The sequence below is a fragment of the Onychomys torridus genome, chromosome 9 (genome assembly GCF_903995425.1).
Source record: "Onychomys torridus chromosome 9, mOncTor1.1, whole genome shotgun sequence".
Lineage (NCBI taxonomy): Eukaryota > Metazoa > Chordata > Mammalia > Rodentia > Cricetidae > Onychomys > Onychomys torridus.
Window position 1 is genome coordinate 54682220 of NC_050451.1, and position 25317 is coordinate 54707536.

The following is a 25317-nucleotide window of genomic DNA, read 5'->3' on the forward strand; positions in this document are numbered from 1 at the left end:
TTCTGAACTCTCTGGTCTGTTCCACTTGCCCCATCTCTGGCTTCTTTCTGGTATCATATCACTTAACTATTGTGAACTTGGAATAGTGTTTGGAATTACAACATTTGATTTCAAATCCCTACATCTTTGTGGTTTTTTTTTTCCCCCGAATGCATTCAATTCTTTGCAGATATGTGTGGTTCTGCTTGAATTACAGAATTTCTCTATTTCTGTCTAAAAGTATGCCATTGGACACTTGGGAGTCAGAGCCAGGGAGTGAATTTAAAGCCAGCCAGGATACACAGTGAATCCCTGTCTCCGGGGGGAAAAAGCCACTGACGTTTTGATAAGGGCTGCAGTGTACCTGAAAACTGCTTTGGGAGTAAGTGACTCTTTTAAAAACCAATTATAGCTATTCCAGTGAGCATAAAGAAAAAGAAATGTCCAAAAAAAAAAAAAAAACACATGGTGGAAATGTAAGAAAAATACCAAAATCATCCAATAAAAGTCCTAACCCTTCCCTTTCCATAAGCTCTATCAAGAATGTGATGTGGCCATGTTATTCCCAGGCAGTTCTCAGCAGACGGTTCTGAGGTGAATTCAAATCAAGTATTCTCATAACTCAGACTGGAAAGCTGACTTCCAGGGCTCTATAGACAAAAGGTGCCCTTAAGTCTAAAGTTCAGTTTTGTGTCATTCAGGAGGCAGGAGTCACTGAGCAGACATTGCCATGCTTAGGGAATGACCCACTACGCACTCCAGCATGACATGTCAAGGGACCAGGAGGAGGGTCCTGGGAGTGGCCAAAGCCCCAGTCTAGGTCATCAGTAGGCTTCGGTCACAGGAGCCAGACATGCCAAATGTGATCACTGGAGTTAAGGGGCGTGGGAAGCAGCTTAGGGAGCCCAGCTGTCAACAGCATCACTGTCCTTTGGAGGAGCTGTGTTCATGCCTGGCTGCATCATGCCCCTGCCTCCACACCTGGGCTCTGAAGACCTTTGCACTAAGGATTCACTTGAACCTAATAAGAATGAAGAACTCTTTCTACCAGGAAAAGGCTCACAAACCTACAAATGGCCTCAGGGTTGAGAGGCTATGTATAGCTTACTTTTGGGTTCTAGAGGCATAGCGCTTAGATCTGACCTACAAATTCTGCAGAATCCAGCAGTTCTAAAGAACGGAAGGTGCTGGGATTAAAGGCATGCATCACCACCAAAGGCACTCGGGAGGCAGAGGCAGGAGGATCTCTGTGAGTTTGAGGTCAGCCTGGTCTACAAAGTGAGTTCCAGGAAAGGTGCAAAACTACACAGAGATACCCTGTCTTGAAAAACCAAAAAAACAAACCAAACCAAACCAAAAACAAAAAACCAAAACAAAAAACAAAACGGAAGGTGGGGATGCACAGGTATGTGTTTGTACCCACGTCCAGAGTGGTGCTATTCAAAGTATCCAAAAGATGAGGAAACCCAGTGTTCTTTGGTAGATGGATGCACAGACAGTTGGTGGTTTGCACACTGTGAGAGCATTCATCCCGAAGGAGAAGAGGTATGCCAGTCCCACAGGGGTAAACACTGAAGATATGATACTAGAGAAGATCAGCCAGTCATGAAAGGGTCGCTATCATCAGGTGAGCCCACTGACATGAGGCACCAAGAGCAGCTGTCTTCACAGAGAGAATGGGTGTGGCCAGGGCAGAGGAGAGGAAAAACTGAGAAACTGAAACCAGTCTTTCAGCTCAGTATAGGAAAACCTTTCTAGAAATACACCCCACATTCTACATCCCTGATGACCAGCAGAGGGCTCCTCTGGCACAAGCCTGTGGGCTGCCTGGGTCACTCAGAGTGTACAGAGCAGCAGCAACCCAAGCCCAAAGATATGGAACACTGAAGGAAAGGATCAGGGCCTCATCAGAGGTGCTCAACCTGGACAGGGCAAGCTCAGGGGGGCTGGAGAGCTCAGGGGCACTAAAGAGGCTGAACAGAGAGAAGCATGACCACACAGGACATCTATAGGACAGCCAACTCACCGGGAGGGGAAGATGAGTCTCCATAGCCTTTCATGTCTATAGCTAGAACCCGGAAGCCTGCCTGGGCCAGAGCTGGGATCTGGAAAACAAAACAGTTCGAGGGCATGGCAGTGTGGTCTCACCAGTCCTTAGCTGATGGTCCTTTTTGTATCCCTTCCTCCCTCTTTCTTGTAAATGGCTCCACCTAAAGCGCCAGATGGCACTTATTAGTCTCATTCCCACAGAGACCATCTCACAAGACGCCCATCTCATAAGACCACCATGGACAATGGTGGTGCTGTACACTGCATCAAAGCCACATTGAACAGAACATCTTATCTGGCAAAGCCCTTGCATATTTCTGGGTTCATTACTAAGATTTCCCAACAAGAGGTGGAGAATGTCTTCAAGACTCTCCTTACAATTTGTACAGGTGTCTTGAAGATCAGTACAGCCCCAAGGTACTTCCTATACCCAGCATCATTGTGGCCTTCTGGTCACAATTTGGAGATGATTCGTTCATAACATCCCGGGCTGGCCCACAGTATCTAAATTCCTTCTCTCCTCACCCTGCCTTGGGAGCACCTTCCTCAATTTCCCTTACCTGGTACCTCCATGAAAACCAGCTCTCAGGAAACCCATGGCAGAGGCACACAGCAGGGCCAGAGCCCATCTCCACAAAATGCAGGCGGATCCCCGGCTGTGGAAGACAGAGGGTAGTGACATTAATCTTGATGCTAGTGTAGGCAGAACTGGGCTCACTTACGTAGATGGCATTCCACAAGCCACTGCAGGGGACAGCCAGACCTTGCCTGACCCAGCACCTCAGCTCAAGACCCAAAGGCTAGGTAACAATGGCTGGGAACTGTCAGTGGCCAATGTGGGTGACACACCAGGCACTTTTCACTACAAAGTGAAAAGAGTATGCAGTGGGGAGCAAACAGAATCAAAACAATTTAGCTTCCTCTCTAAAGTGACTTGATACTGGCATGGTTTTCAACTGGGTCCTGATTTTATATAAAACAAATGGTGATGAGTAGAATACTATGTCTATGTTATGAAAAGCTGTTTGCTTCGTGTGCATGTGTGCATGTGTGTATATGTGTTGGGGAGGTCATGTATGTGAGGGAACATGTGCTTGTATGCATGTATGATGCCCAGAGGTCAACTTTGAGTATCATTCTGCAGTGGTCTGAATGAGAATAACCCACATAGGCTCACAAATTTAGTTAATTGGTTTCCAGAGGGTGGAACTGCTTGGGAAGGATTAAGAGGTGTGGCCTTGTTGGAGGAGGTGTGTTACAGAGGGTGAGCTTTGAGGTTTCAGAAGGTTTGTGCTATTCCCAGCATGCTCTCTCCATCTCCTGCTTGTGGATCAAGATCTGAGCTCTCAACCGTTGCTCCAGTCACTTGCTGCCATGCCTTTACTCAACTACCATAAACTCTAGTCCTCTGGAACCATAAGCCTAAACAAACTCTTCCTACTTTAAGTTGTCTTAGTCATGGTATTTCATCACAGCAATAGAAAAATAGCTAAGACGTGTATCCTAGGAGCTGTCCACCTTATTTATTTATTTTTAATTTTAATTTTCCTTTTAAGATGATCTCTCATTGGCCTGGAACTCACAAAGTAGGCCATTCTTGTGGGTCACCAAGCCCCAGGAATCTGTTTTTCTGTCTCCCAATGATTCTGATTCCAGACATACACCATCATGCCCAGCTTTGTGTTTTACATGGAACTCAGGTCCTCATGCTTACACAGTAAGTGCCTTACCGACTGAGCTGTCTCCCCTCCCCAGATGTTTGCTTCTTAAGTAAGAATTTCTTAAGTAAGTCCTTTTGGGTGGCTCTATTGGCAAGACAACCACAAGGGCTTTTAATGTCTGCATTATCCCTTCTCCCTGGCACATGCTGGCATTTTCTAGACATGCTTACTCCTGGTAATAGTTGATGTGTTCACATGGCTGAGTCCTGACCCATCAGAAGAAGTGAATGTTCCACCAAGGGCTCTGGCCACCCACTGAGCATTGGTCTCTTCTGTTTTCCTATCTGTGGACTGCCAGCTTGATGGTCCTTGGTATTTCACATACCATTTTATGTGCTGTGGTCAGAGAGAACGTGGCTGACTTACCTTCACTGTCACATACCCATGGCTGACGTTGTTTGGATTGCAGGGTATTGGCAGAGGAGCCTCAGGAAACTGAAAGAATGATGGGCACAGTGTGAGATCCCCAACATCACCTCTGCCACCCCTCCTGAGTGAGTCCTGATGGTCCTCATGAACCAAACCCTCCAGTTCGGGCATGGCTGGACTCCATCAGCTGTCTTAGTCCAGTGGAGTCTTGTGACTGAGTTCTGGCCAGTGGAACACAGAAAGGAGTACACAGCCCCCTGGTTAAGCCAAGAAAACCCACTCGTGACTCTCTATGGATCCTCATCTCCCATCTTTCAACTGGGCATCCTGTATGATTTTGGAAGCCCCCAGTAGGGGACAGTAGGTCCTCTGTCATCCCAAATCCCTAAATGATTAGCAGTGTTCCACAAAGGCCCTGAGGCTACCAAAGGAACATCAGATGAGCCGTAAAACACTAGACTTATAAATCTTTGTGGTTTCAGACCGTCCTCCACAGAAGTCCTCAGATGGCCGCCAGGCTCAGGCCAGGCATAGCTGCTGCCTCTCTGTGATGCTTCTGTCAGAAGAGGTCTTCCTTCAGTCAGCTGCAGCCCAGCTCTGTGCCTGTCTTCAACTGTTCAAGTTCCCAGCACAGAGTTCCACAGACGGGGCAATTTCAACAACAGACCGCTATTTCCTCGGTTTGGGAGGATGGATGTCTTAGGTGAAGGTGTTAATTGGGCCAGTTTCTCCTGAGGCCTTGCTCTGTCTTTACAGATAGCTGTGTCCCTCTGTGTCCCCGTGTGTCCCTGTGGCTTAGTTTCCACTTCTTACATGGAGACCAGTCATATCAGGTTGCTATTTCCTCCTTCTGTTGCCTTAATCACCTCTTCCAAGGCCCTGTGTTCAAATCCAATCACATGCTGAGATACTGGGCCTTGCCATTTCAGTATATGAATCTCAGAGAGAACATCCCTTAACAGCCCATGTCTTGGGCCTTGGCCTTGGCCTCTGGAGAGCTAAGAGGTTTCCCCTGACCTGTCTTTGGATAACATTTAGGTAAGGAGGAAAGTTTCAGAATACTCCCTTCTTTACCTTACTGGTGTTGGTTCCCAAAGCATCAATAGCAGAGGATGAGCTACTGAGTACATGTGCTGGTAAATCTCCTAATGCCTGAGCCCCAGCTGTGCAGGCTAGCCATCCTTCACTGATATACTTGCCATCTCTAGTGCAGATGGGGCCACTTAAGAAAGCCATCCTTCCTGACTCTGTTTTCTATCACACACATGTGCTACCATGCCCAGATTCCATGTGAATGCTAGAGATCACAGTCAGTCCTCATGCTTGCATGACAAACACTTTGCCAACTGAGCCATTGTCCAGCCTTTAAGTGCCTTTCTCTTGTCTTAGTCTCCTGACTTACCAAAGGATAATTTAAATTCTTGCTCACTGGCTTCATTGAAAGAAATGGATGGATGCTGGTCAGGGGTGTAGACTGCCTGAACCACAGGCAATGGACTCCCTTTGCCCTAGAATCACTCACAGAGCAGCCAGTGAGCACCTTGGATGTCAGGAAGCCAGATCCCGCTCAGACCTAAGTTACCTGTGTCCCTGTGACCTTCTCCAATTCTCTCAGAGCAGTGTCTGTGTCACGGACCAGGATGGTGACCATCCCCATGTCACGAGCTGGCTTCAGATTACTCCCAAAGTCATCTAGAAAAACAATCTGGACCCAAACAGTGTGAGTGTCAGCCAGAGGAAGCATCTTGTGTGAGGAGAACACCAGAAGGAGACACCTGAGAACAGGACCAGGGGAAGCTCTATGGTGAGGAGATGAAGGACATGGTCTTCAGGGATGGGGGTCTAGGTTCTGTTCTGAGCATCTTGTGGTGAGGTGGGTCCAGCAGGAGGAAGGGACAGGACATGAAGGAGTGGGACCTTAGTCCAGTCAACCTTTAAGATGAGAGAAGGACGTCATAATACAGTGTTTCAGCATGGTGACTCTCAGGATTCAAGGGGGACCTGATGCTTGGACAGGGAGGCTATGGCTGAAGAAGACTCACTGCTGATCATCCTTTGGTGGGGTGACTCTCACTAGCTTGGTGTTCTTGACAAAGTCTCCCAGAGCCTCTGTTTCTTCATCAGTAAACTTTGTAGCTGCTCTAACATCATCTAATGACATCAACAGCCACACAACAGGCTACATCAGTGGAACATTCTAGACTGAGCTATGGCCAAAAACATCTCTCTTGACATAAGAGGAATGGCCATAGGACCATGCTGCCAGGCCTCAGGGGCACCCCAGTCTGTAAACCCAGTCAGTCCCTTGTTGTAAGATCTCTGTGGCACCGTGAAAGGGAGTATCTACTTACCTCGTTGGGTTTGGCCTTCAGGGTTTCCAGTACAAACTTGTAGATCTGAGGCTCAGGCTTGATCATCCCGACCTGACAGGACTCAATCAGGAAGTCAAAGTGCTGGCTCAGGTCACACATCATCTGCGCCAAGCTGCCTCTCTTGTCGCTGTCATCCAGCCAATTGTTGGTGACGATGCATGTTGTGAATCCTGAGCAGGGGTTTGCCCAGGAGAGGACCAGCTATAGAGAGCCATATTCTGGATGCCTCAAGGGGCCCCCAAGAATGGGGAAGTCCCTCCCGTGGCTCCTGCTCACTAACTTCAGTCTCTGCATACAGAGATTTCATTAGAGAAGTTGAGAAAGAATCATCTTTACCATGAGCACAGTCCTGAGAGCAAGCAAAGCATGGAGCCTTCTGGAGACCACTCTCCATTCCTTACCACTTAACATCAGCATTTTGACACTATCAATTCATTTTATAAGGGTGTCTTAAAATCCATCAGTTCATGAGGTCCTCTCTACTTCTGTGGCAGGCAGGGAAGATCTTCCTATCCTACACTGACAGATGGACAGGACATACACTTCTCAGAATCCACAGCAGAGTTCAGTGCTCCTACACAGTCCACACTAAAACTCTATACTGAAAACTGTTTAAAAACTGTGAGGTTCTCTGCAACTACCAGGGTGGGTGGAGTAACATGAGGCAAGAAGGAAATTCAGTTTAACATGACTTAGTAGCCTGTGTTGGTTCAAACTTCTAGAGTCTGATACCCGGCAGTTTATTTTAGTCATATTTAAGCAAAATTTTGGAAAAAAAAATTCCTGATGATAATTAACAACAAAGTTTAAGACACACTGACATTGAAACTCTGGCCTCTTCCTTAAAGATCAGTTCTGTTGACTCAGAAGCAATGTCAAGAGAGGGGGTCAAGGGAGAATGACTGAGATAAACATCATAGTCTGAGGGATTCAAGTGTGGCCTGGCCCTACAGATAGCACAGGTCGCCAGGCTATTAACTACATCCATTTCCAGGCAGAAAACAGGTACACATCTTCCTGTGAGGAGACAACCTTGTGTTTTTAACATTCCTGCTTCCCCTAATGCTTATCTGTGAACACCAAGACTTTGTGCCCTCTTTTAAAAACAAACAAACAAACAAAAACCAGAAAACAAACAAAAAACCCAAAATACCTGCCATGACCATCAAGAACTGAATTTTCATTTCAAGACTAGAGAAACAAAGATAGAGGTGACATTCTTTCCTGGCTCTATCTACACAGCCAGCCATGGCAAGAAACAGGAGAGAATGGAAATGAGCTATATGGGCTTATGGTGAGTCAAGGGCTATGGATGTGGGATGGGCTAAGGCTTGAATGTGTTTCCTAAAAGCTTATGCTGTAAACTTAATTCCTACTATCATTGTTTTAGTGGGCAGAGTTCTAGCAAAATGACTGGGCCATGAGAGCTCTGCCTTCATGAAGGAAATCAGTGCTTATTGCAAAATAATGGGAGCTGCAGGCCGAATGTCTTGTCTTTCCTGCATCTACGCTCTAATCTGCCCGCCCCTTTTCCAATATGATGACAGAAAGCATGAAGACCCTCATGGACAAAGGCCTCTTGATCTTGTGCTCTTTATAAACTCTCTAGTCTCAGGCCTTTTGTCAGAGGAGATGGACTAAATTAGATGTCTTGACCACAATGACAGATGTCTGATTCAGATGGTTTCATTGATGCTCATGAAGAAGAGGCAGGCACTAAAATAAAACACCCCCAATGGATGGGTGTGACTGTGTGTCTTAGACCACATGACATCATCTCAACTCACACCAGCTCACAGCGCCACTCTGACACCTGAAGACTGGAAAAATCAGAGTTGGTTAAAAACGTTGTTTTAAAATCTGTGACAGCTGGTGAAGACCCATGACTAGTGGCTGTGGAGCCCCCATGGGACTGGACTAGGCCCTCCGGATATAGGAAACAGTTGTTTAGCTCGAACAGTTTGGGGGACACTCGGTGGGGGGGGATCAGGATCCATGACTGGTGCATGGGTAGGCTTTTAGGAGCCTGGTGTCTGTGGTGTGACACCTTGTGTAGCCTTGGTATAGTGGGGAGGGGCTTGGACCTACCTCAGCTCAGTGTGCTGGGCTTTGCTGACTCCCCATGAGAGACCTTGATTTGGAGGATGTGGGGATGGGGGGTGGCTTGGGAGGAGGGCTGGGGATGGGAGGAAGGAGAAGGTGGGATCTGTGGGTGGAATGCAGGGTGAGTAGAAAATTTCTTAATTAAAAAAAAAAAAAGGGAAAAAATATGAAGCAGCCCAACAGTTAAGGTTGATTATTGATTAAAGGTGATGGTTAACTCCTTGTACCCATTCCTATCCTCAATCTCCTGATACAAGAAACTAGTGATAGACAGGTATATACCCTAAAGATCTAACGTACAGTTGGCTGGTTGTCTTTTATGTACAAAAGTTCAGGTTTGTGATTCCTCTAGGGTTCCTTGTAAGGTTAACTTTCTAGATAGACAATAGAATCATTGATTCTCTCTTGGTAGTCTGGTATATGCCCTGTCAGCAAGGGAGTTGTCTGTGAAAAGATGCTTTCTGTCTGCTTATGCTCTGTTGATCTGCAATAAGTTTCTTAGACATAAATGTATATGGGGTATTGGGATGATTTTGTTTTTAATTATGTAAGGGAGATGAAAAACATTTTACCTTTACTCTGAAGGAATTTAGCAAAATGACTGTATGGGATAGAGATTAGAATGTCATTGGCCCATGAGGATTTTATGAATGTGTGAGTGAAATAAACCCTTTTCTTCCAAAAGAAAAAAAAAGAATTGGTAGTCCATTAAAATTTTATAAAACATGGATCACAAATTATATCCAAAATGCCATTCAGTCAGCCAGTTTCAATGTTTAATCCCAATTATTTCCAATGGTCTTTTAGATAAAGAATATTAGAACATATGTAGAAACATTAGCCATAGATTAAAAGATTTAAGAAAAAAATAAAATCTGTGACAGAAGTTTGGTCATTTGAATAATTACTAATAGTAATTATCACCAAAGAAAGGACAGAATTTTGTTCATAAAGCAGTTACTGATAACTGCTTTATTATATAAAATTATATCATTTCCCCAGGGATGCTGACAGTACAGAGTTTTCTCATGTAGTAAAGCTGGTTCTGGGGGCTTGCTTTAAGAGTGTGTCAGATCTGTGACCTTGAGACATACTTAGCTGCATTCTGCCCTCAGTTTCCCGAGGGCTCAGGTGCATTAGGCCAAACATGGGATGGGCAGCATAGAGACTCTTACCTTTCTTCTTGAGAGCAATAGCTGCCTGGAGCATGGGCCGGTTGATGCTTCTCGCTGCCATGGCTTGGCTGAATATTTGACTTATGGAGAAATTCTCAGGCAGGCTGGTTCCAGAGGCTTTGGAGTGCTTCCTGCAGCTCTCTTCGATGAGTGGTGCCCACTATCAAGCAGACAGATGTGGGAGGTAAGAGGGTCTGTGGTTGCAACCTGGGAGAAGGTTTTAGCAGCACCACTAAGTTTGAATGTGTGTGTCCCATCCCTGGGAACAAGCTCGCTGAGAGAAAAGGACAAAGGTGAGCTGTACTAGAATGACAGAAGCTGGGAGCTCAGAAGCAGGCTAAGTCCCTTCTGCACAATTCTGAAGTCTGTGAAGGTCAAAGTCAAGACACAGACAGGATGGTGTCTGCTTTGTAGATAGTGATGCTCACTCACTTTCCTCAAAGGAGAAGAACCTAACTAATCCTCTAGGTCCCTTTCCCAAGGACTCAAATCTCATTCTGAAGGGCTGTACTCTCCTGACTTAGGTCCATCCTGAAGGTACCACAGCTTAAGGCCCTGGGTCAGAAGTTTAACATTTGAATTGGAGAAGGGTTACTGTTGTGGAATATTACATTAACGAGAAAAAAGTGTGTTACATTTGTTTGTGATGAGGAGTATTACTTTAACTGTGTAAAGGTGTGTTACATTTGTTTATGCTGTGGAATATTACTTTAACTGTGTAAAAGTGTGTCACATTTGTTTATGTCACATTTGATTATGAAAAGATGTGTTCTGTTTCACCTTCCCTGCCTAAGGCACCTGATTGGTCTAATACAAAGCTGAATGGCCAATAGCTAGGCAGGAGAGTGATAGATGGGGCTGACAGGCAGAGAGAATAAGTAGGAGGAGAAATTTAGGTTTGAGAGAGAAAGAGAGAAGAAGAAAAGATTGAGGGAGAAAGAGAGGGACATACCCAGGGCCAGAAACCAGGCAGCTGCCACCCAGCCAGACACTGGAGATAAAAGGAAAGTAAGACATACAGAAAGAAAGAAAGGTTAAAAGAGCTAGCCAGAAACAAGCCTAAGCTAGGCTGAGTATTCACAACTAATAAGAAGTCATAATTTAAGAGCTGGTTGGTGGCGCAAAAGAAAGCCTGCATCATGATCTTGATGCCCCTTGCTCATAGAATCCCTCTTCCCTCTCTTCATCTGGACTCCTGGAGCTCGGCCTGGTGCTTGGATGTAGATCTCTGTGGTCTCCGCATCAAGCTAGTAGAAACTCATGAACTTTAGACCAACAGCTGTGGAGCCTCCATGGGACTGGACCAGGCCTTCTGCGTAAGTGAGACAGTTGTGTAGGTTGGCCTGCTTAAGGGGCTCCTTGGCAGTAGGATCAGGATCTATCCCTGGTGCATGAGCTGGCACAGCCTTGATGAAGGAGAAGGGGCTTGGACCTGACTCAACTGAATATACTAGGCTCTGCTGACTCCCCATGGGAGGCCTTACCTTTTCAGAGGAGGGGATGGGAGATGTGTTGGGGAGTATACTGGGGGCGGGGCAGAAGGAGGGAGGAGAGGGGGATCTGTGGTTGGTATGTAAAATGAATAAAAAATTTCTTAATAAAGAAAAAAAGAACGCCTGCTACAGGTCACAGACATTAAGATAACAGCCAGCCTCCAAAGAAAAACTACACTAATAACTATTGACATGGACTGGATGAACAATGCCCTCTCATAACTGGAACATTGAAGTCCTCATCCCCTGCACTTCAGGATATGATTTTCTGGGACAAGGGCTTTAAAGATGAGATTCAGGTAAAATGAGGTCATTGGGATGAATTCTAACTCAATAAGATGGGCATCCTTAGAGAACGTGATCAGAACACAGCCATGATGTTATCATTTAATAGGGATACCATCCTCCAAGTTTGATCCAAAGGGCTGCACTATTGGAGCCTTTGGGAGACATAGGGGGTGGGAGGTCCTTAGGCCATTGGGAGCATATGCTTATAGGGGATGGTGGGATGACAGCTGCCCAGCCTCTTTCTTCTTCTAATCGGTCCATAAGTTGTGCATCCTGTACCAGATGCCCAACACTATGGAGCTGTCCAGTCTTGGACAGCTAAATAAATATTTCCCTTCATAAGTTAATTGCCTCAGATAATTTATTCTAGCAACATAATACACATACACAGAGGGAAAACCATGTATTGATACAGTGAGAACTTGCTGTGTGCAAAAAGAAACCTCAGAAGAAACCAATCCCTATGAGACTGTAATCTAGAACTTGCAGTTTCTGTTTATACTACTCAGTCTGTGGTGTTTTACTATGGCAGCTTACAATGGACTAAATGTCTTCATCCCACTAAAGATGAATATGTTGAAGCCCTAACCCTCAGTGTGTATTATGTGGAGGTGGAGGCTTTGGGAGATGGCTGAGTCATGAGAATGGAGTCACCATGCATGCAACTAGAATCTTTATAAAAAGACAGGAGAGCATGCTTTTTCTCCTACGAGGATACAGGAGGAAGAGGACTGGAGTCCCAGAGTACCCTCCCTAGACATCTTGAGTTCTTTAGCCTACAGAAGAGTGAGAAACCAATGCCTGACATTTGTGACACCTAGTCTGCTATCTTTACAATAGCAGCCTAAGTAAGCTAAGACAACGCCTGAGCAAAGCTCACTTCAGAATGGATCATACCCCACTGTAACACTAATCATAAGACTCTCCAACCAAAAGCTACCCAGAAGCCCATCAGTCTCAAGATACACAGAGCAGGGTACATCCATACGGTGGACCCCCAGGAGCCATAAGAATAGACTATTTGCTAATGTCTGCAATAGTGTCTATGAACACCACACACACAAAGCTGGGCAGAAGTTGCCAAACAGCAAAGCTCCCTTGTACAAATGCTAACACAGGCAATAAAGATGGAGATTAGGGATGAGGCAGCAGTTGCTTGTGGGAAGGTCATGTGCGCAGGAACAGAGAGGGTCCCATCATCCTCGCCGTGTTTTTTGACCTGGTGCTCAGACATGAGTGTGTTAAGTTTGGAAATCTCATGCAGATCTATACTGTGTGTACCATTCTGTTTTTATCCTGCACAAAAAATGGAGTGAAGAGTCAAAGCTCATGTCTGTGTTGGCTCGTTTTTTTGTCAGCTTGAGACACACCAGGTCATCTGGGAAGAAGGAACCTCAGTAAGAAAAATCCCTCCATCAGGTTGGCCTGCAGACAAATCTGTGGAGCATATTTTGATTGATGTGAGAGGGTCCTGCCCACTGCAGGCAGTGCCCCCTCTGGACAGGTGGTCCTAGGTCTACAGGAAAGGTAGCTGTGTAAGCCCTCAGAGAACAAGCCAATAAGCAGCACTCCTTCATGGCCTCTGCTTCAGTTCCTACCGCCATGGTTCTACCTGTGTTTGAGTTTCTGCCCTGGAGTTTCCTCAGTGATGGACTGTAACCCTTCCCTCCCCAAGCTGCTTTTGGTCATGGTGTTTAGCCCAGTAATAGAAAGCAAAGCAGGACAGCTTCCAGGTAAGTTTTTAAAAGACGATTCACACTCTAGGCATCTTTGTCCTGGTATAATTCGCTTCCTCAGACTTCTAGCCCAGTGACTTTCTAGATTAGCAGAAACTGCTTAGGAAGTCTGACTCACATGCAGGTCATACCGCTTGCCAGGAATTCACTCTAAAACTAGCCCATGTCACTGAAGATACATAGCATCCCTCCTCATCCTGAACAATGTGGCTGAAGGTTTTTATTGTTAAAGCTTCAGAGAGAGTTGTTCCCCACGGCATTGACACAGCTGTCCTTCACTGTTTGTCATGGTGTGTGTGTGTGTGCTCGTGTGTGTGTGTGTGTGTGTGTGTGTATGATAAAGTGACTACAATGTTCTCAGAAATACCACATAAGGGTGAGCATTCTCTCTCTCTCTTTCTTTCTTTTTTGTTTTTATTAATTTGGAAGTCCTCACACAAAATAATGGGTTTCATTATGGGGTTTTCATAATGCTCTGTGTGTTTTTTAAAATTCTATTTTTTAAAAAAATTTCATATTAGAGTTCTGTATTTACAGCATTTCCACCCCTCACTCCTTCAACAACTCCTGCTTCTTCCATTCCCTCTAATTTAGCATAGCTTGTTTATACGTGTGTGTGTGTGTGTGTGTGTGTGTATGTACGTATGTGTGTATATGTGTGTGCGTGTGTGTATGTATGTATGTATGTATGTGTGTATGTACATATGTATGTATGTGTGTGTACGTATGTATGTGTGTATGTGTACGTATATGTGTGTGTGTATGTGTACGTATGTATGTGTGTATGTGTACGTATATATGTGTGTGTATGTGTACGTATGTATGTGTGTACGTGTGTGTACATATGTATGTGTGTGTGCATGTGTGTATGTATGTATGTGTGTAGATGTACATATGTATGTATGTGTGTGCGTGTGTGTATGTATGTATGTGTGTGGATGTATGTATGTGTGTGTATGTATGTGTGTATGTATGTATGTATGTGTATGCGTGTGTGTATGTATGTATGTATGTATGTATATGTGTGTGTATGTACGTATGTATGTATATGTGTGTGTATGTACCTATGTATGTATATGTGTGTGTGTGTCTGTATGCATGTTTATGGTTGACCACCAGAGACTGGACAATCTATGAAGGGCCTCCTCTCAGGAAAAAAACTGATTCTCCCTCTCTTAGCAGCTATTAATTATCTATAGTTTTTCATCTAGGGGGTGGGGTCTTGTGAGATTTGCCTCATCCACATTGGCACATCAACATGTCATGGTCTTGTTCAGGGAGCCATATTGAGATTCCATGGCTGCAGCTTCCTCGTACTATATAGAAGACACTATCTTGCAGCAGACACCCTCATCCTCTGTCTCTTATGATCTTTCTTTTTAACAAAGTGGTCCCCAAATTCTCTGATAGGATAATATGTTTCTATGAAAATAGAGTTTTTCAAAAAAATAGATTAAAAAATCTGTGGGCTTATAACCAGATTTTTTGTAGACACACTAATTGAGAATCCAAGTGGTGTTGCCTCCTGACTACCTTATTAGAAAGTAATTGAGAGTTTATTACCAGGACCATCTCTTTTTCTGAGCACTGACTGACTGAAACACTGTACTAAACTTTCCCAGGCATCACAACCACTCAAACATGGGTGGTGTCATCACCCATCTTACTGATAACACAATGGAGGTTTTAAGAAGTTAAGTAACTTGCTGTGCTCTTGATATGTAAGAGGGGGTCTAAAGATTCAAACCTGGTCCCTGACTCCAAAGTTCCCTGAGCTACAGTTCTTGAGTTAATGGCTCCAGTGGCCCTGGTTTCCTGTCACAGTTGTCCCTCCGATTGACCTGGACAGACTACAACCCAGTCCTAAACACACCGTCCAGTGTCTTGCAGCTTTGTAAGTTATGGGGGTGGAGATGCATGACTCAGGAAGACATGATCTTGTCCACAGCGAGTGGAAAGTCAGGGTGGAAAGGTAATGAAGCAGCAAACCTCCCCAAGGGGTCCACATAGTGTCTCCTCACCTGGGAAAATGTGATCTTCCCTTTCATGAATTGCTCATTGGGTCCCTCTGGACATTCCTTCTGGAAAGCATTGGTCAGGAAGCCTCTGGAACACATAAGGAACATCACCATCACCAGCTTTCTGATGCCTTCATCATATGTCCCATGGCAGGGACAGACAAACTGTTTTCAGAAAGGACAGGAATATGTAAGCCAAGATCAAGTTTGTCCACATGAAGCTCACCTTCTTCAAAAAGGAACACTTTTTTCCTGGTATTTATTATGCACATAGTTTCCATTTTATCTTGATCTCTGATTTCTAAAAATATTTGCCATGTTAAGGACTGAAATATCTCTCCTTCAAAATCCCCACACTGAAGTTCTACTTTCCAGTGCTTCACAATGGGGCTGTATTTGGAGATGGGATCTTTAAAATGATAATGAAGTTAATAAGGTCCTAATTTAACACAACTAGTATTCTAATAAAAAGAGGCTTTTAGACACAGACACACAGAGAGTACAGAACATGGTTGTATACACAGAAATGGTGCTAGCCTCAAGCCAAGGAGAGATTTGTTGGAGGAAACCAACTGTCACAATTATAGTATGATATCTGGATTAAGAATCTGTGGTTTCTTGTCATCTGGGGCTGAAGAATCAGATGTTGTTAACATGAGACCAGAACCACTGAGGTTAAGTCTTCTGGAAGGTACTTCATCAAGGCCAGCATTCAGAAGCTTTGGTTGGGGGCAGGGAAGGGCAAGGCTGCATCTCAAACTGGCAGCCAAGCTTAGCAATGCCTAAGAATCTCCCATATGGTATTAGTTTTGATGCCATGAAGGCTGCAGGATTAAAGGGGTCATAGAAAACAACTGAGCTTCAATACTGTATAGCAGGGTCAGCAGAGAGACCAGCCTCCATTGTAGTGGAGACCTCTACGTAATAGAAGTACCAGGACCATGGTACATCTACTTAGGACAGTGATAAGTGTAGAGTGGAACCAGCCTGAGTCTATGAGACAAACAGTGTGCTGCAGCTGGCGGCACTGGGAAAGCAGAGTGTTTAAGCCTTTTGGAGCCCAGAAGATCACAAGTAAGTCCCAGATGTCAGCTATTTACACTGCTGGAGTTTGTGTTTTCTTTGATCTGATTGTAACTGTACTCTGGTTCTTCTCTCTAGGAATAAGAAAGTATGTAACTTGTTCTTAACTTTACAGGATCTCACAGTTAAGAAGCCTTTGAGTTTTAAAGAGATCTTGAACTTTTCAGTGTTGAAAAATTTAAAGACCTTTGCTGTGGAATAATCATGTACACTGTGAAAATATGTTGCTCTCATTGTTAATAAAAAGCTTATTGGCCTGTAGTTAGGCAGGAAGTATAAGTGGGACAACCAAACTAAGGATGCTGGGATAAAGAAGGGTGGAGTAAGAGGAGTTGCCAGGAGCTGTAGAGGGGGCAGGACATGCTGGAGGACAGGTAAAGCCGTGAGTCATGTGGCAGAATATAGATGAACAGAAATGCACTAATTTAAGTTGTAAGAGCTAGTTAGTAATAAGCCTGAGCTATTGACCAAGTATTTATAATTAATATTAAGCCTCTGTGTGTTTATTTGGGAACAGCTGGTGGGACAGAAACTTCCACCTACAGACTATGAGACTTTTAAGTCAGACCACATTTTATACTGTAATTTAAACATGGAGATCTTGGGTACAAGCAATGAAATGGGTATTACTTAAAGTGACATGCTTGTGTGTCAACATTGACTGTCCTATCATAAATGTTTTTTGTCAAATTGGCACAAATCTGGACACATTTGAGTAGAGAACATTTCAGCTGAGGAACTGTCTCCATCAGACTGACTTGCAGCCATGTCTGTGGAGCATTTTCTTGATGACTGATTAATGTGTGAGAGTACAGCCTACTGTAGGCACAGCCATCCTTGGGTTGTATAATAACAGTAGCCAAGAAAGTTGAGAATAGCAAGCCAGTAATCAGCATTCCTCCATTGTTTCTATTCCAGTCCCTGCCTCCAGGTTCCTGCTTTGAGTCCTGCCCTGGCTTCCCTAGTTGATGTAGCCTATGGGTCAAACAAACTCTTTCCTCCCCAGGTTGCTTGTTGCCATGGTATTTATCATAGCAAAAGAAAAGCAACTGGAAGATCAACTTTGCTGAAACTTGATCTTGGCCTTCTACACTCCAGGAATACTCTCCTGCTAATCCAGCCAGCCTGTGCTGTTGGCAGCCCTGATTATTGGACAGGCTTTGCCTGTTATCATCTGCAACTACCAAGCCCCTTGCAACTATTTACCATCCCCATCTATGAGAACAATTATCTTCTACTTTGGAATTTTGTTTCTGACTATAGTGGAGTATTTTTTTTTAACAGACTAACCCTCTTTCAGGTAAAATCATCAACTCAACTCAGTGTATCTATAAAAGACATGTACCTGAGATTTGTGGCCTTGCTCAGCTTTCTTGTATTGGTATTGGTTCTATCACATTTTTGCCTTTAGTATTTTCTGAACAATCTTATTAAGGTACAATTGACGTCAAATTCACATGTTTTCAACGTGTCAGTGGCTAATTCACAGTGAAGTCAGAACAATGCAAATGCCACCCCAGTTCACAACAGAACGCTGCCATCTCCTCAGTGAGAGTCCTCGAGCCCTTTAGCAGCTGCCCAAGTTTTAAGAATCCGGATGCAGTTAGATGCCAGAAGATTTTATTAGACACCTAAGGTGTGCAAGGCTGTGTGCTACAACATGTGATGTAAAAGATGGGGAAACAACTGTCTCATCCTTCAGAGACTCACAGTGACAGGCAAGCAGGTAGTTGTAGTATAAGCAAGATGGGAAAACTGAGGAGATGACTTGTTTCTGCCTGCACAATGGGGATTGACTAAAGAAGAACACATAGGACTAGCATGAGTGCAAGAGGACATTGTTACATTTATACAGCAAGAGCAGCAATTTGACCATCCACGTTACAGAGAAGCTAATTTAATCTTCACTCAAAATTCCTGGTGAAAGGCAACGTTTTACTTTACAAGATAGATTACTAAAAAGACAGGTGAAGCGCACACACACCTGTGCACCTACACACCATCCATCCCCTCACATAAAAATGGAGTGGACGCACCACACACACACACACACACACACACACACACACACACACACACACACGAACTTCTTGGAACAAGCTCTTCACTCCTTCCTCGTGACCCCTATTGGGCAAGCACAGCTGGGAGGTAGGCAGCTTTCCATTTTGAAATCCAGTTCTCCGTCAACTTCGACTCAATGGCAGAGTGGCCCCTTGATGGTGGACTTCGTAGTCACTGTTTTATTTTTGTTTCTCGGGTCACTGATGTATTTTATCGATTTACCCTGCACAGATACCTTTCTAGAGCAGCGGCCAAGGAAGAACAAAGCCACAATGAGGCAGAGAGGGAGGAACCTGGGTGTAGGAACACTGCTCTCAGAACCACCGAGGCTACTGTGTGATCGAGCAAGGCCATCTCCCCGCCACATCCCAGTCTTTCCATCTGAGAAGGAGCCTGGTTCTGGAGCAGTGGTCCTCCACCTTCCTAGCGCTGCATCCTTTAGTACAGCTCTTCACGCGGTGGTGACGCCCAACCACTTCACACCTGTAATTTTGCTACCGAGCGGTGGGTGTCTCAGGTCCTAAGACCATGGGAAATATTGTGTTCTCCCATGGTCGTGACCCACAGGTTGAGAACTGCCACTCTAGATGCTGAGCCGCCTCTGAGTTGGCTTGCATGATTTATATAGAACAAAGGTTAAGCCCTATTGGCCTTTGCATCATCTCATGCGGTAGATATCCAGATCACAAGCTGACACTATGCGTCTGCCTCTCAGTTGTAATTTGGAATTACCCCTTCCTGCTTTTCCAGAGTGGCCTTTCATCCTTTTTAACTTTTTAAAAATAAATACGCTTTCCTCCTTTCTGATTAGAAAACGTTTGTAAATGGGAAAGGGAAAAAGAGAGGGGAAATCATTCACGAGCTCACATACAATTAGTAATGCCTGGATCTTTAAAATACCTATTTTATTGCTTTTTATATTATGTGCGTTTGTATGTGCATCTGTGCGCACAGGTGCCCGAGGAGGCCAGAAGGGGCATCAGATCCCCTGAAGCTACCTGACATCTGAGAATCAAATGTAGGCTCCTCTGCAAGAACACATGCTTAACTGCAGCCCGATGTCTGGATATTTTGATTTTTTTTTTCCAGACATTTTTCTACAGGCCTCTGCTTCTCCCCTCCCCCATCTGAAGCCGAGCCACTACTTTCTGGTGTCAGCGACTACCTCCCAGGTCCTCATTTCCTCGGCCTGTGGGCCATTTCTCTAAATTGCTCTTACGCTGGGCTGGCTCTCCCTTAACGCAGGCCTTTGGACAGAACTTTCTTCTAAGTCTCAGCGGGTGTTTTAAAGGCCCACTTCAATAGAATTAACCCGGTAGCAAATAGCTAGGAATCGCCTCCTTTTGCAAAGGGCAACTTTGAAGTGTTTAGCAAAGTTTAATTACTTAGCATTTAGAAGGGTAACGGATCTTACTCATGCCCACTGGCACTTTAGTACCATGCAATGATTTTTGATCTTGCCCAGGTTCATTCACCTGGAAAGCAATTTGAAACCTAGGCTGGACTGTGTGAGCAGGGCACCCGGCGGCTGGGGACTGCCCACCTGTGACACAGACCCAGCGCGGGTCCCCTTACCTGGGCAGCGCCAGGGCCTCCTCGGTGCGGCCAAGGGCGCTGGCGATAGAGGGAAGGGCCAGCACTCCGTCAAGGTCGAATGCTGCCACACGCAACGCCATGGCGGCCGGGGCTGCGGAGCTAAGCAAACACACAGAGACCAGGAGCTGGAGGCCTGCGGCCTTGACTGGAGTGGGTGGCTGGGGACAGGCTCAGCACCGCCCCCACCACGCCACGCCCACTACCGACCGAGCCCCGCCTACTCACCCCGCCTAGCCTGTAGAGTCCAGCAGGAGGGCACACCTAAGTGTCAAGCTTGGTCTTACCCCAGCCCAAGCCCTAGCTAGGATCTGTCTGTGTGTGTAAGCCTCCCAGCTAAACGGCCAAGCGCCACTGCCCCCCCCCAAGCCCCGCCCCAAATCTCAGACTTTGACCTTTCTTAGATAGTCTTGGTGTGGGGAGTGAGGGTTGATCTTGACAGGAGAGAGAGGGAGGGAAGGAGAGGGAACATTGCAAACTTCTCTCCTCCAGTACTTGGTCTTGATTGGCACATCCCTTTTCTGAATGCTGTACACATCTTTGCAAACCCCTTCCATTTGCTTGCTTCTCCAAACAGTGTTTCTAGGATACATACAGCCCTCCAGTCACAGTGCGCCAACCTAGAATACCTTCTCTCTTGAGGCTTAGAAGAAATAAATCCAGTCTGTTTCCCCTTTGTACACTGCATTTTAAGTAACACTGCTTAAAAATGAGCTGGGCTTCTTGGAGGTTTCTGGAAATTTCCTGCCCCTTGGCCCAGTGCTCTCCCTAGTTAAAAGGGAAAACAGAAACCTCACCCATTAATGAGTTCAATTAACCAATCCCCCGTTTAGTCCAAGGCTGTTGTGAAACACTGTCTCCTTCACTGCAGTGGGAAATTAACATCTTCCTTTGCTCTAGCAGCTGCCAGTTAGACAGTGGGGCTTGGCTTACCGTGGGTTGATTGTCGTGATTCCTTCGGGAACTTCTTCCTCTTGACTCAGGTCTTGTCTGGGACAGTTTGTATTTTCTGAGATTCATACTTAAGAAGCAGAAAGTAGCTGAAAACGTGGGATGCTGCCCTGAGGACAAAAAAAGGCCTTTTGAGAGCATTTGCAGTGGAGTATTGGAGAAAGATTTGAGATGAACTTGGGCTTGAAGGCAGAAAAAAAAAAAAAAAAAAGAATATGAACTGGGTGTCGTCATGCATGCCTGTAATCCCAGCATTCTGGACACAGGATTCAATATTAGCCTCAGCTGCATACCAAGTTCAAGACCAACTAGGGTTATAGGAGATCCTGACTCACAAAATAAAGAAACAAGCAGGAAACACACATGCAGACTGAGACAGACACAGACAGAGATTCAGAGAGACAAATAGACACAGAGACATATAGAGAGACAGACAGACACACACACACACAAAAGAGAGATATAAAGAGAGACAGACAGACACATATATACACACATGAGAGAGAGAGAGAGAGAGAGAGAGAGAGAGAGAGAGAGAGAGAGAGAGAGGAGGGAGGGAGGGAGGGAGGACACACACACACAGACAGTGATGGCTATTCTTGGTTGTCAATTTGACTACATCTAAAACCTAAGTGCTTGGGTATACCTGTGAGGAATTTTTTCTTAATTAAATCGTTTGAAGTGGGAAGACTTTTAATCTGGATATTTTGAGGTGGGAAGATAAACCTTTAATCCAGATCTTTTGGTTAAAGGTGGGAAGTTCCACCTTTTTAATATTTGCATGCTTGCTCTCCAATCAAGTCCATTCCTTTGATGGCATTAGAGCCTGCTTCTTTAGGATTCCAGCATATATAGAAGACCAACCGAAACATCCAGCCTTGTGGTCTGAACAACTACTGGATTCTCGGACCTTCTATTCATAGACAGCCATTGCTGGATTAGCTAGACTGTAAGCCATTCTAATAAATCCTAGCCTATAAGTCATTCTAATAAATCCTAGCCTATAAGCCATTCTGATAAATACTAGCCTATAAGCTATTCTAATAAATCCTCTTTAAATTATTTTTCTTTAGAGAACCCTGAATAATACAGACAGAAACACACAGAGGGAGAGAAAGAGATAGACACACAGACAGACACAGAGACATACATACACAAACTGATATATATATATATAGAGAGAGACAGACAGACAGACACACACACACACACACACACACACACACACACACACACACTCCAAAACAAAAAATTAAAAAACCAAGCAACAATGAAAAGACTATAATACAGGACTCTCTCAATAATACGTGATCTCAAAAGTAAAGTTGATTGCAGCCCAGCTTGTATACAAACTCTTAGACGTAAACCTCTGACTGGACAGACTTTCCTTTGGGTTCCAGACTTGCACACCCAACTTCTTCATGCTCACCTTTGCTTGACCGTGTCATGCTCCTCCACAGCAACTGATGAAAGCAGAACTCTGCTTTGTTCCCACCTTCAACAACTGCTCCTTCCAGGAGCCTATGATTTAGTCAAGTCTCCTCAAAGCCTTGGTCCCCAACCCATGGCACTATTAGGAGGTGACAGAACCTGGAAGAACTGAAGGCCCAGGGGAGGTCTTCTGGTCACTAGAGGTGTGTCCTTCAAGAGTATATTGGGATTCTGACCCCCTCATTTTTCCTCTCCCTTGCATCTCATTCCTGAGTTAACTGATTTTGCTACATGCTGTTGCTATGGGCAATAGGACCAACCAATCATAGAATGACACCTCCAAATCTGTGAGCCAGAATAGACCTTTTCCTTTCTAAGCTAATTGCCAAGGATGTTTGTTACAGTAGTGGAAAGCTGGCTCTCAAACAGGAGGTCCCGTGTCACTAAGTAACATAACTCTTGCCTCAACTGCTCAATCCAGAGACCCTAGAGTTGCTTGTTGACCCCTGGCTGCCCACCGAGCCATGTGATCAGAAATTTGGTTCCGGGCTGGTCAGCTGACAGGGGCAGAGGTGGTAGCTTCTACGTCCACGGTGGTGTTTCTTTCTTAAAGGTTTGGCTGCCAGGAAACAAATCCTTTCAGAGATTTTGTTTGCCCACCCCATCACTCATACTTAATATGCCTGCCCCATCACCCATATTTAAACAACTGACACATCCATATTTAATACATCTGCTTGTTAATTATAATTAATAAGTCATCTCTTTGAAAGAGGTACAGTGATTTCTGTTGCCTACATCTACATTCTGACTGATAGAGTGTTACTGAGTCCATAAATGTGTTTATAAAAGTTACACAGCAAAGAAGAAAAACATGGCTATAAAAAAATGGACTTCACAAACCACCTCTTTTTTTTTTTTTTTTTCCTCCCGAGACAGGGTTTCTTTGTGTAGCTTTTGGAGCCTGTCCTAGAACTCACTTTGTAGACCGAGCTGGCCTCGAACTCACAGAGATTGATCTGCCTCTGCCTCCCAGGTGCTGGGATTAAAAACGTGTGCTACCACCACCTGGCCCACAAACCACCTCTTCAAAAGAAAAAAACTATGAAGTCTTGAAAAATGAATTTCCGTCTTCAAAGGAGAATCATCCTTGGTTAGTGGGAGGGTTAGCTTCAACTGACAGCTTGGTACACTTAGAATCGCCTGTAAAGTGTTACAATGAAGAATTGTCTACATCAGGTTGGACTGTGGGCATGTCTGGGGGGATTGTCTTGATCGTCATAACTGATGTGGGGAGACCTACCCAAAATGTGGGTGGCACCCTCTGATGGCAGCCCAGATGTAAGGACGTGCAAGGGAAAGGGTCACTGTTCTGGCCTCTTGTCCCTTACTGTTGAGGTTTGTCTTCCCTGTTGCTGGGGCTTCTGACTCGTTTGCAGCAGTAGAACCAGTTTCTTGGGGACCGAAGACCAGCAGCTCTCCAGGCTCCCCTAGGGATTCAGTTTCGTCCCTCTAGAGAACACTGACTGATACAGTTCTGAGAAAGCTCCTTGCTGTCATACCTGCCTTTTCTTTATTCTTGTGACTAACTTGGCTCTTCAGCATGTTATGACACTCTGCATTGAATTATGACTCAATTCCATTCCTAGATTAATGGGCTCACTTACATTCCTCTGTACTCTCATGGACCACCCCATGTCAATGTGCCCCCTTGTGTTTTGAGCCTCCAAAGGCACGGGCAAATGAGTTTCTAGGTCTCTCAAAAGGATATGGAAATGAGATTTTTTTTTTTTTTTTTAGTTTAAAATGCTGATCCTCATGTCTGCTCACTGTAATATTTGTGTATGCTTTAGAAGCTAACATAAAAACCAAAAACCTGGCTGACACAATAATGACATTTCACAAATGATATGAGATGTCAATTACTGTATTCCTAACAATTGTAGAGAACCATCTTAGTTAGGATTTTATTGCTGTTGGAGAGACACCATGACCACTGTAACTCTTATAAAGGAAAACATTTAATTAGGGCTGGCTTGCAGTTCAGAGATTTAGTCCATTATCATCATGGCAGGAAGCAAGGCAGCATGCAGGCAGGTGTGGCACTGGAGAAGGAGCTAAGATTTCTACATCTTGATCCACAGACACCAGGAAAGACACTGGGCATAGCTTGATCATACAAGACACCAAAGCCTGCCTCCACAGTGACACACTTCCTCCAACAAGGCCATAACTACTCCAACAAGGCCATACCTCCTAATAGTGCCACTCCCTATGGGCCAAGCATTCAAACACATGAGTTTGTGGGGGCCATATCTATTCAAACTACCACAAGAACTCACTGGGTTTTGTAGTACTGGGGATGAAAGTCAGGGTACCACACATGCTGGACAAGGGCTCTGCCATTGTGCAACACCCTGGCCCTCTTTTTATCTTTTGTTTTGAGACAGAGTCTCACTAAATTTCTCAGGTAGGCTTTAAGTTCATGCTCTATCTTAAGCTTGCCTTAATTTTATGGCCCCTCCTCCTCCTCAGCCTCCAGAGTTGCTAGGATTGTAGGCCTGCACCATCAGGCCTGGCCATGGTTTTGTTTTGGATTTCCTGACACTGCTATCTCTTGCTGCTCTGTTCCTCTGCCTTGACTTTAATTTATTTTGTGTGTGTGTGTGTGTGTGTGTGTGTGTGTGTGTGTGTGTAGGGGGGTGTTTGGCCTGTATGTACTTCTGTGCACCAAGTACATGAAATGCCTGAGGAGGCCAGAATAAGGTGTTGAGTCCCCTGGAACTGGAGTTACAGAGGGCTGTCAGCTGCCATGTTGGTGCTGGGGGAATCCACCCCAGATGGAAGAGTAGCCAGTGATCCTAACCACTGAGGGATCTCTCCAGGCCCCAGACT

At 44.9% G+C, this 25317-nt stretch overlaps 1 protein-coding gene across 1 annotated transcript in view; it reads right to left on the reverse strand.

Moving 5' to 3' along the window:
* Window positions 1-20222, reverse strand: part of Ephx2 (epoxide hydrolase 2) — a 29472-nt gene extending 9250 nt beyond the window's left edge. The window contains exons 1-8 of the mRNA XM_036198520.1: window positions 20023-20222; window positions 15307-15391; window positions 9769-9928; window positions 6470-6660; window positions 5701-5823; window positions 4116-4184; window positions 2589-2684; window positions 2006-2084 (exon numbers count right to left, since the gene is read on the reverse strand). Coding sequence (XP_036054413.1) covers window positions 2006-2084; window positions 2589-2684; window positions 4116-4184; window positions 5701-5823; window positions 6470-6660; window positions 9769-9928; window positions 15307-15391; window positions 20023-20123 — 904 coding nt within the window. The 5' untranslated portion in view covers window positions 20124-20222. The remainder of the gene's footprint in view (window positions 1-2005; window positions 2085-2588; window positions 2685-4115; window positions 4185-5700; window positions 5824-6469; window positions 6661-9768; window positions 9929-15306; window positions 15392-20022) is intronic.
* Window positions 20223-25317: the final 5095 nt, after the last annotated feature.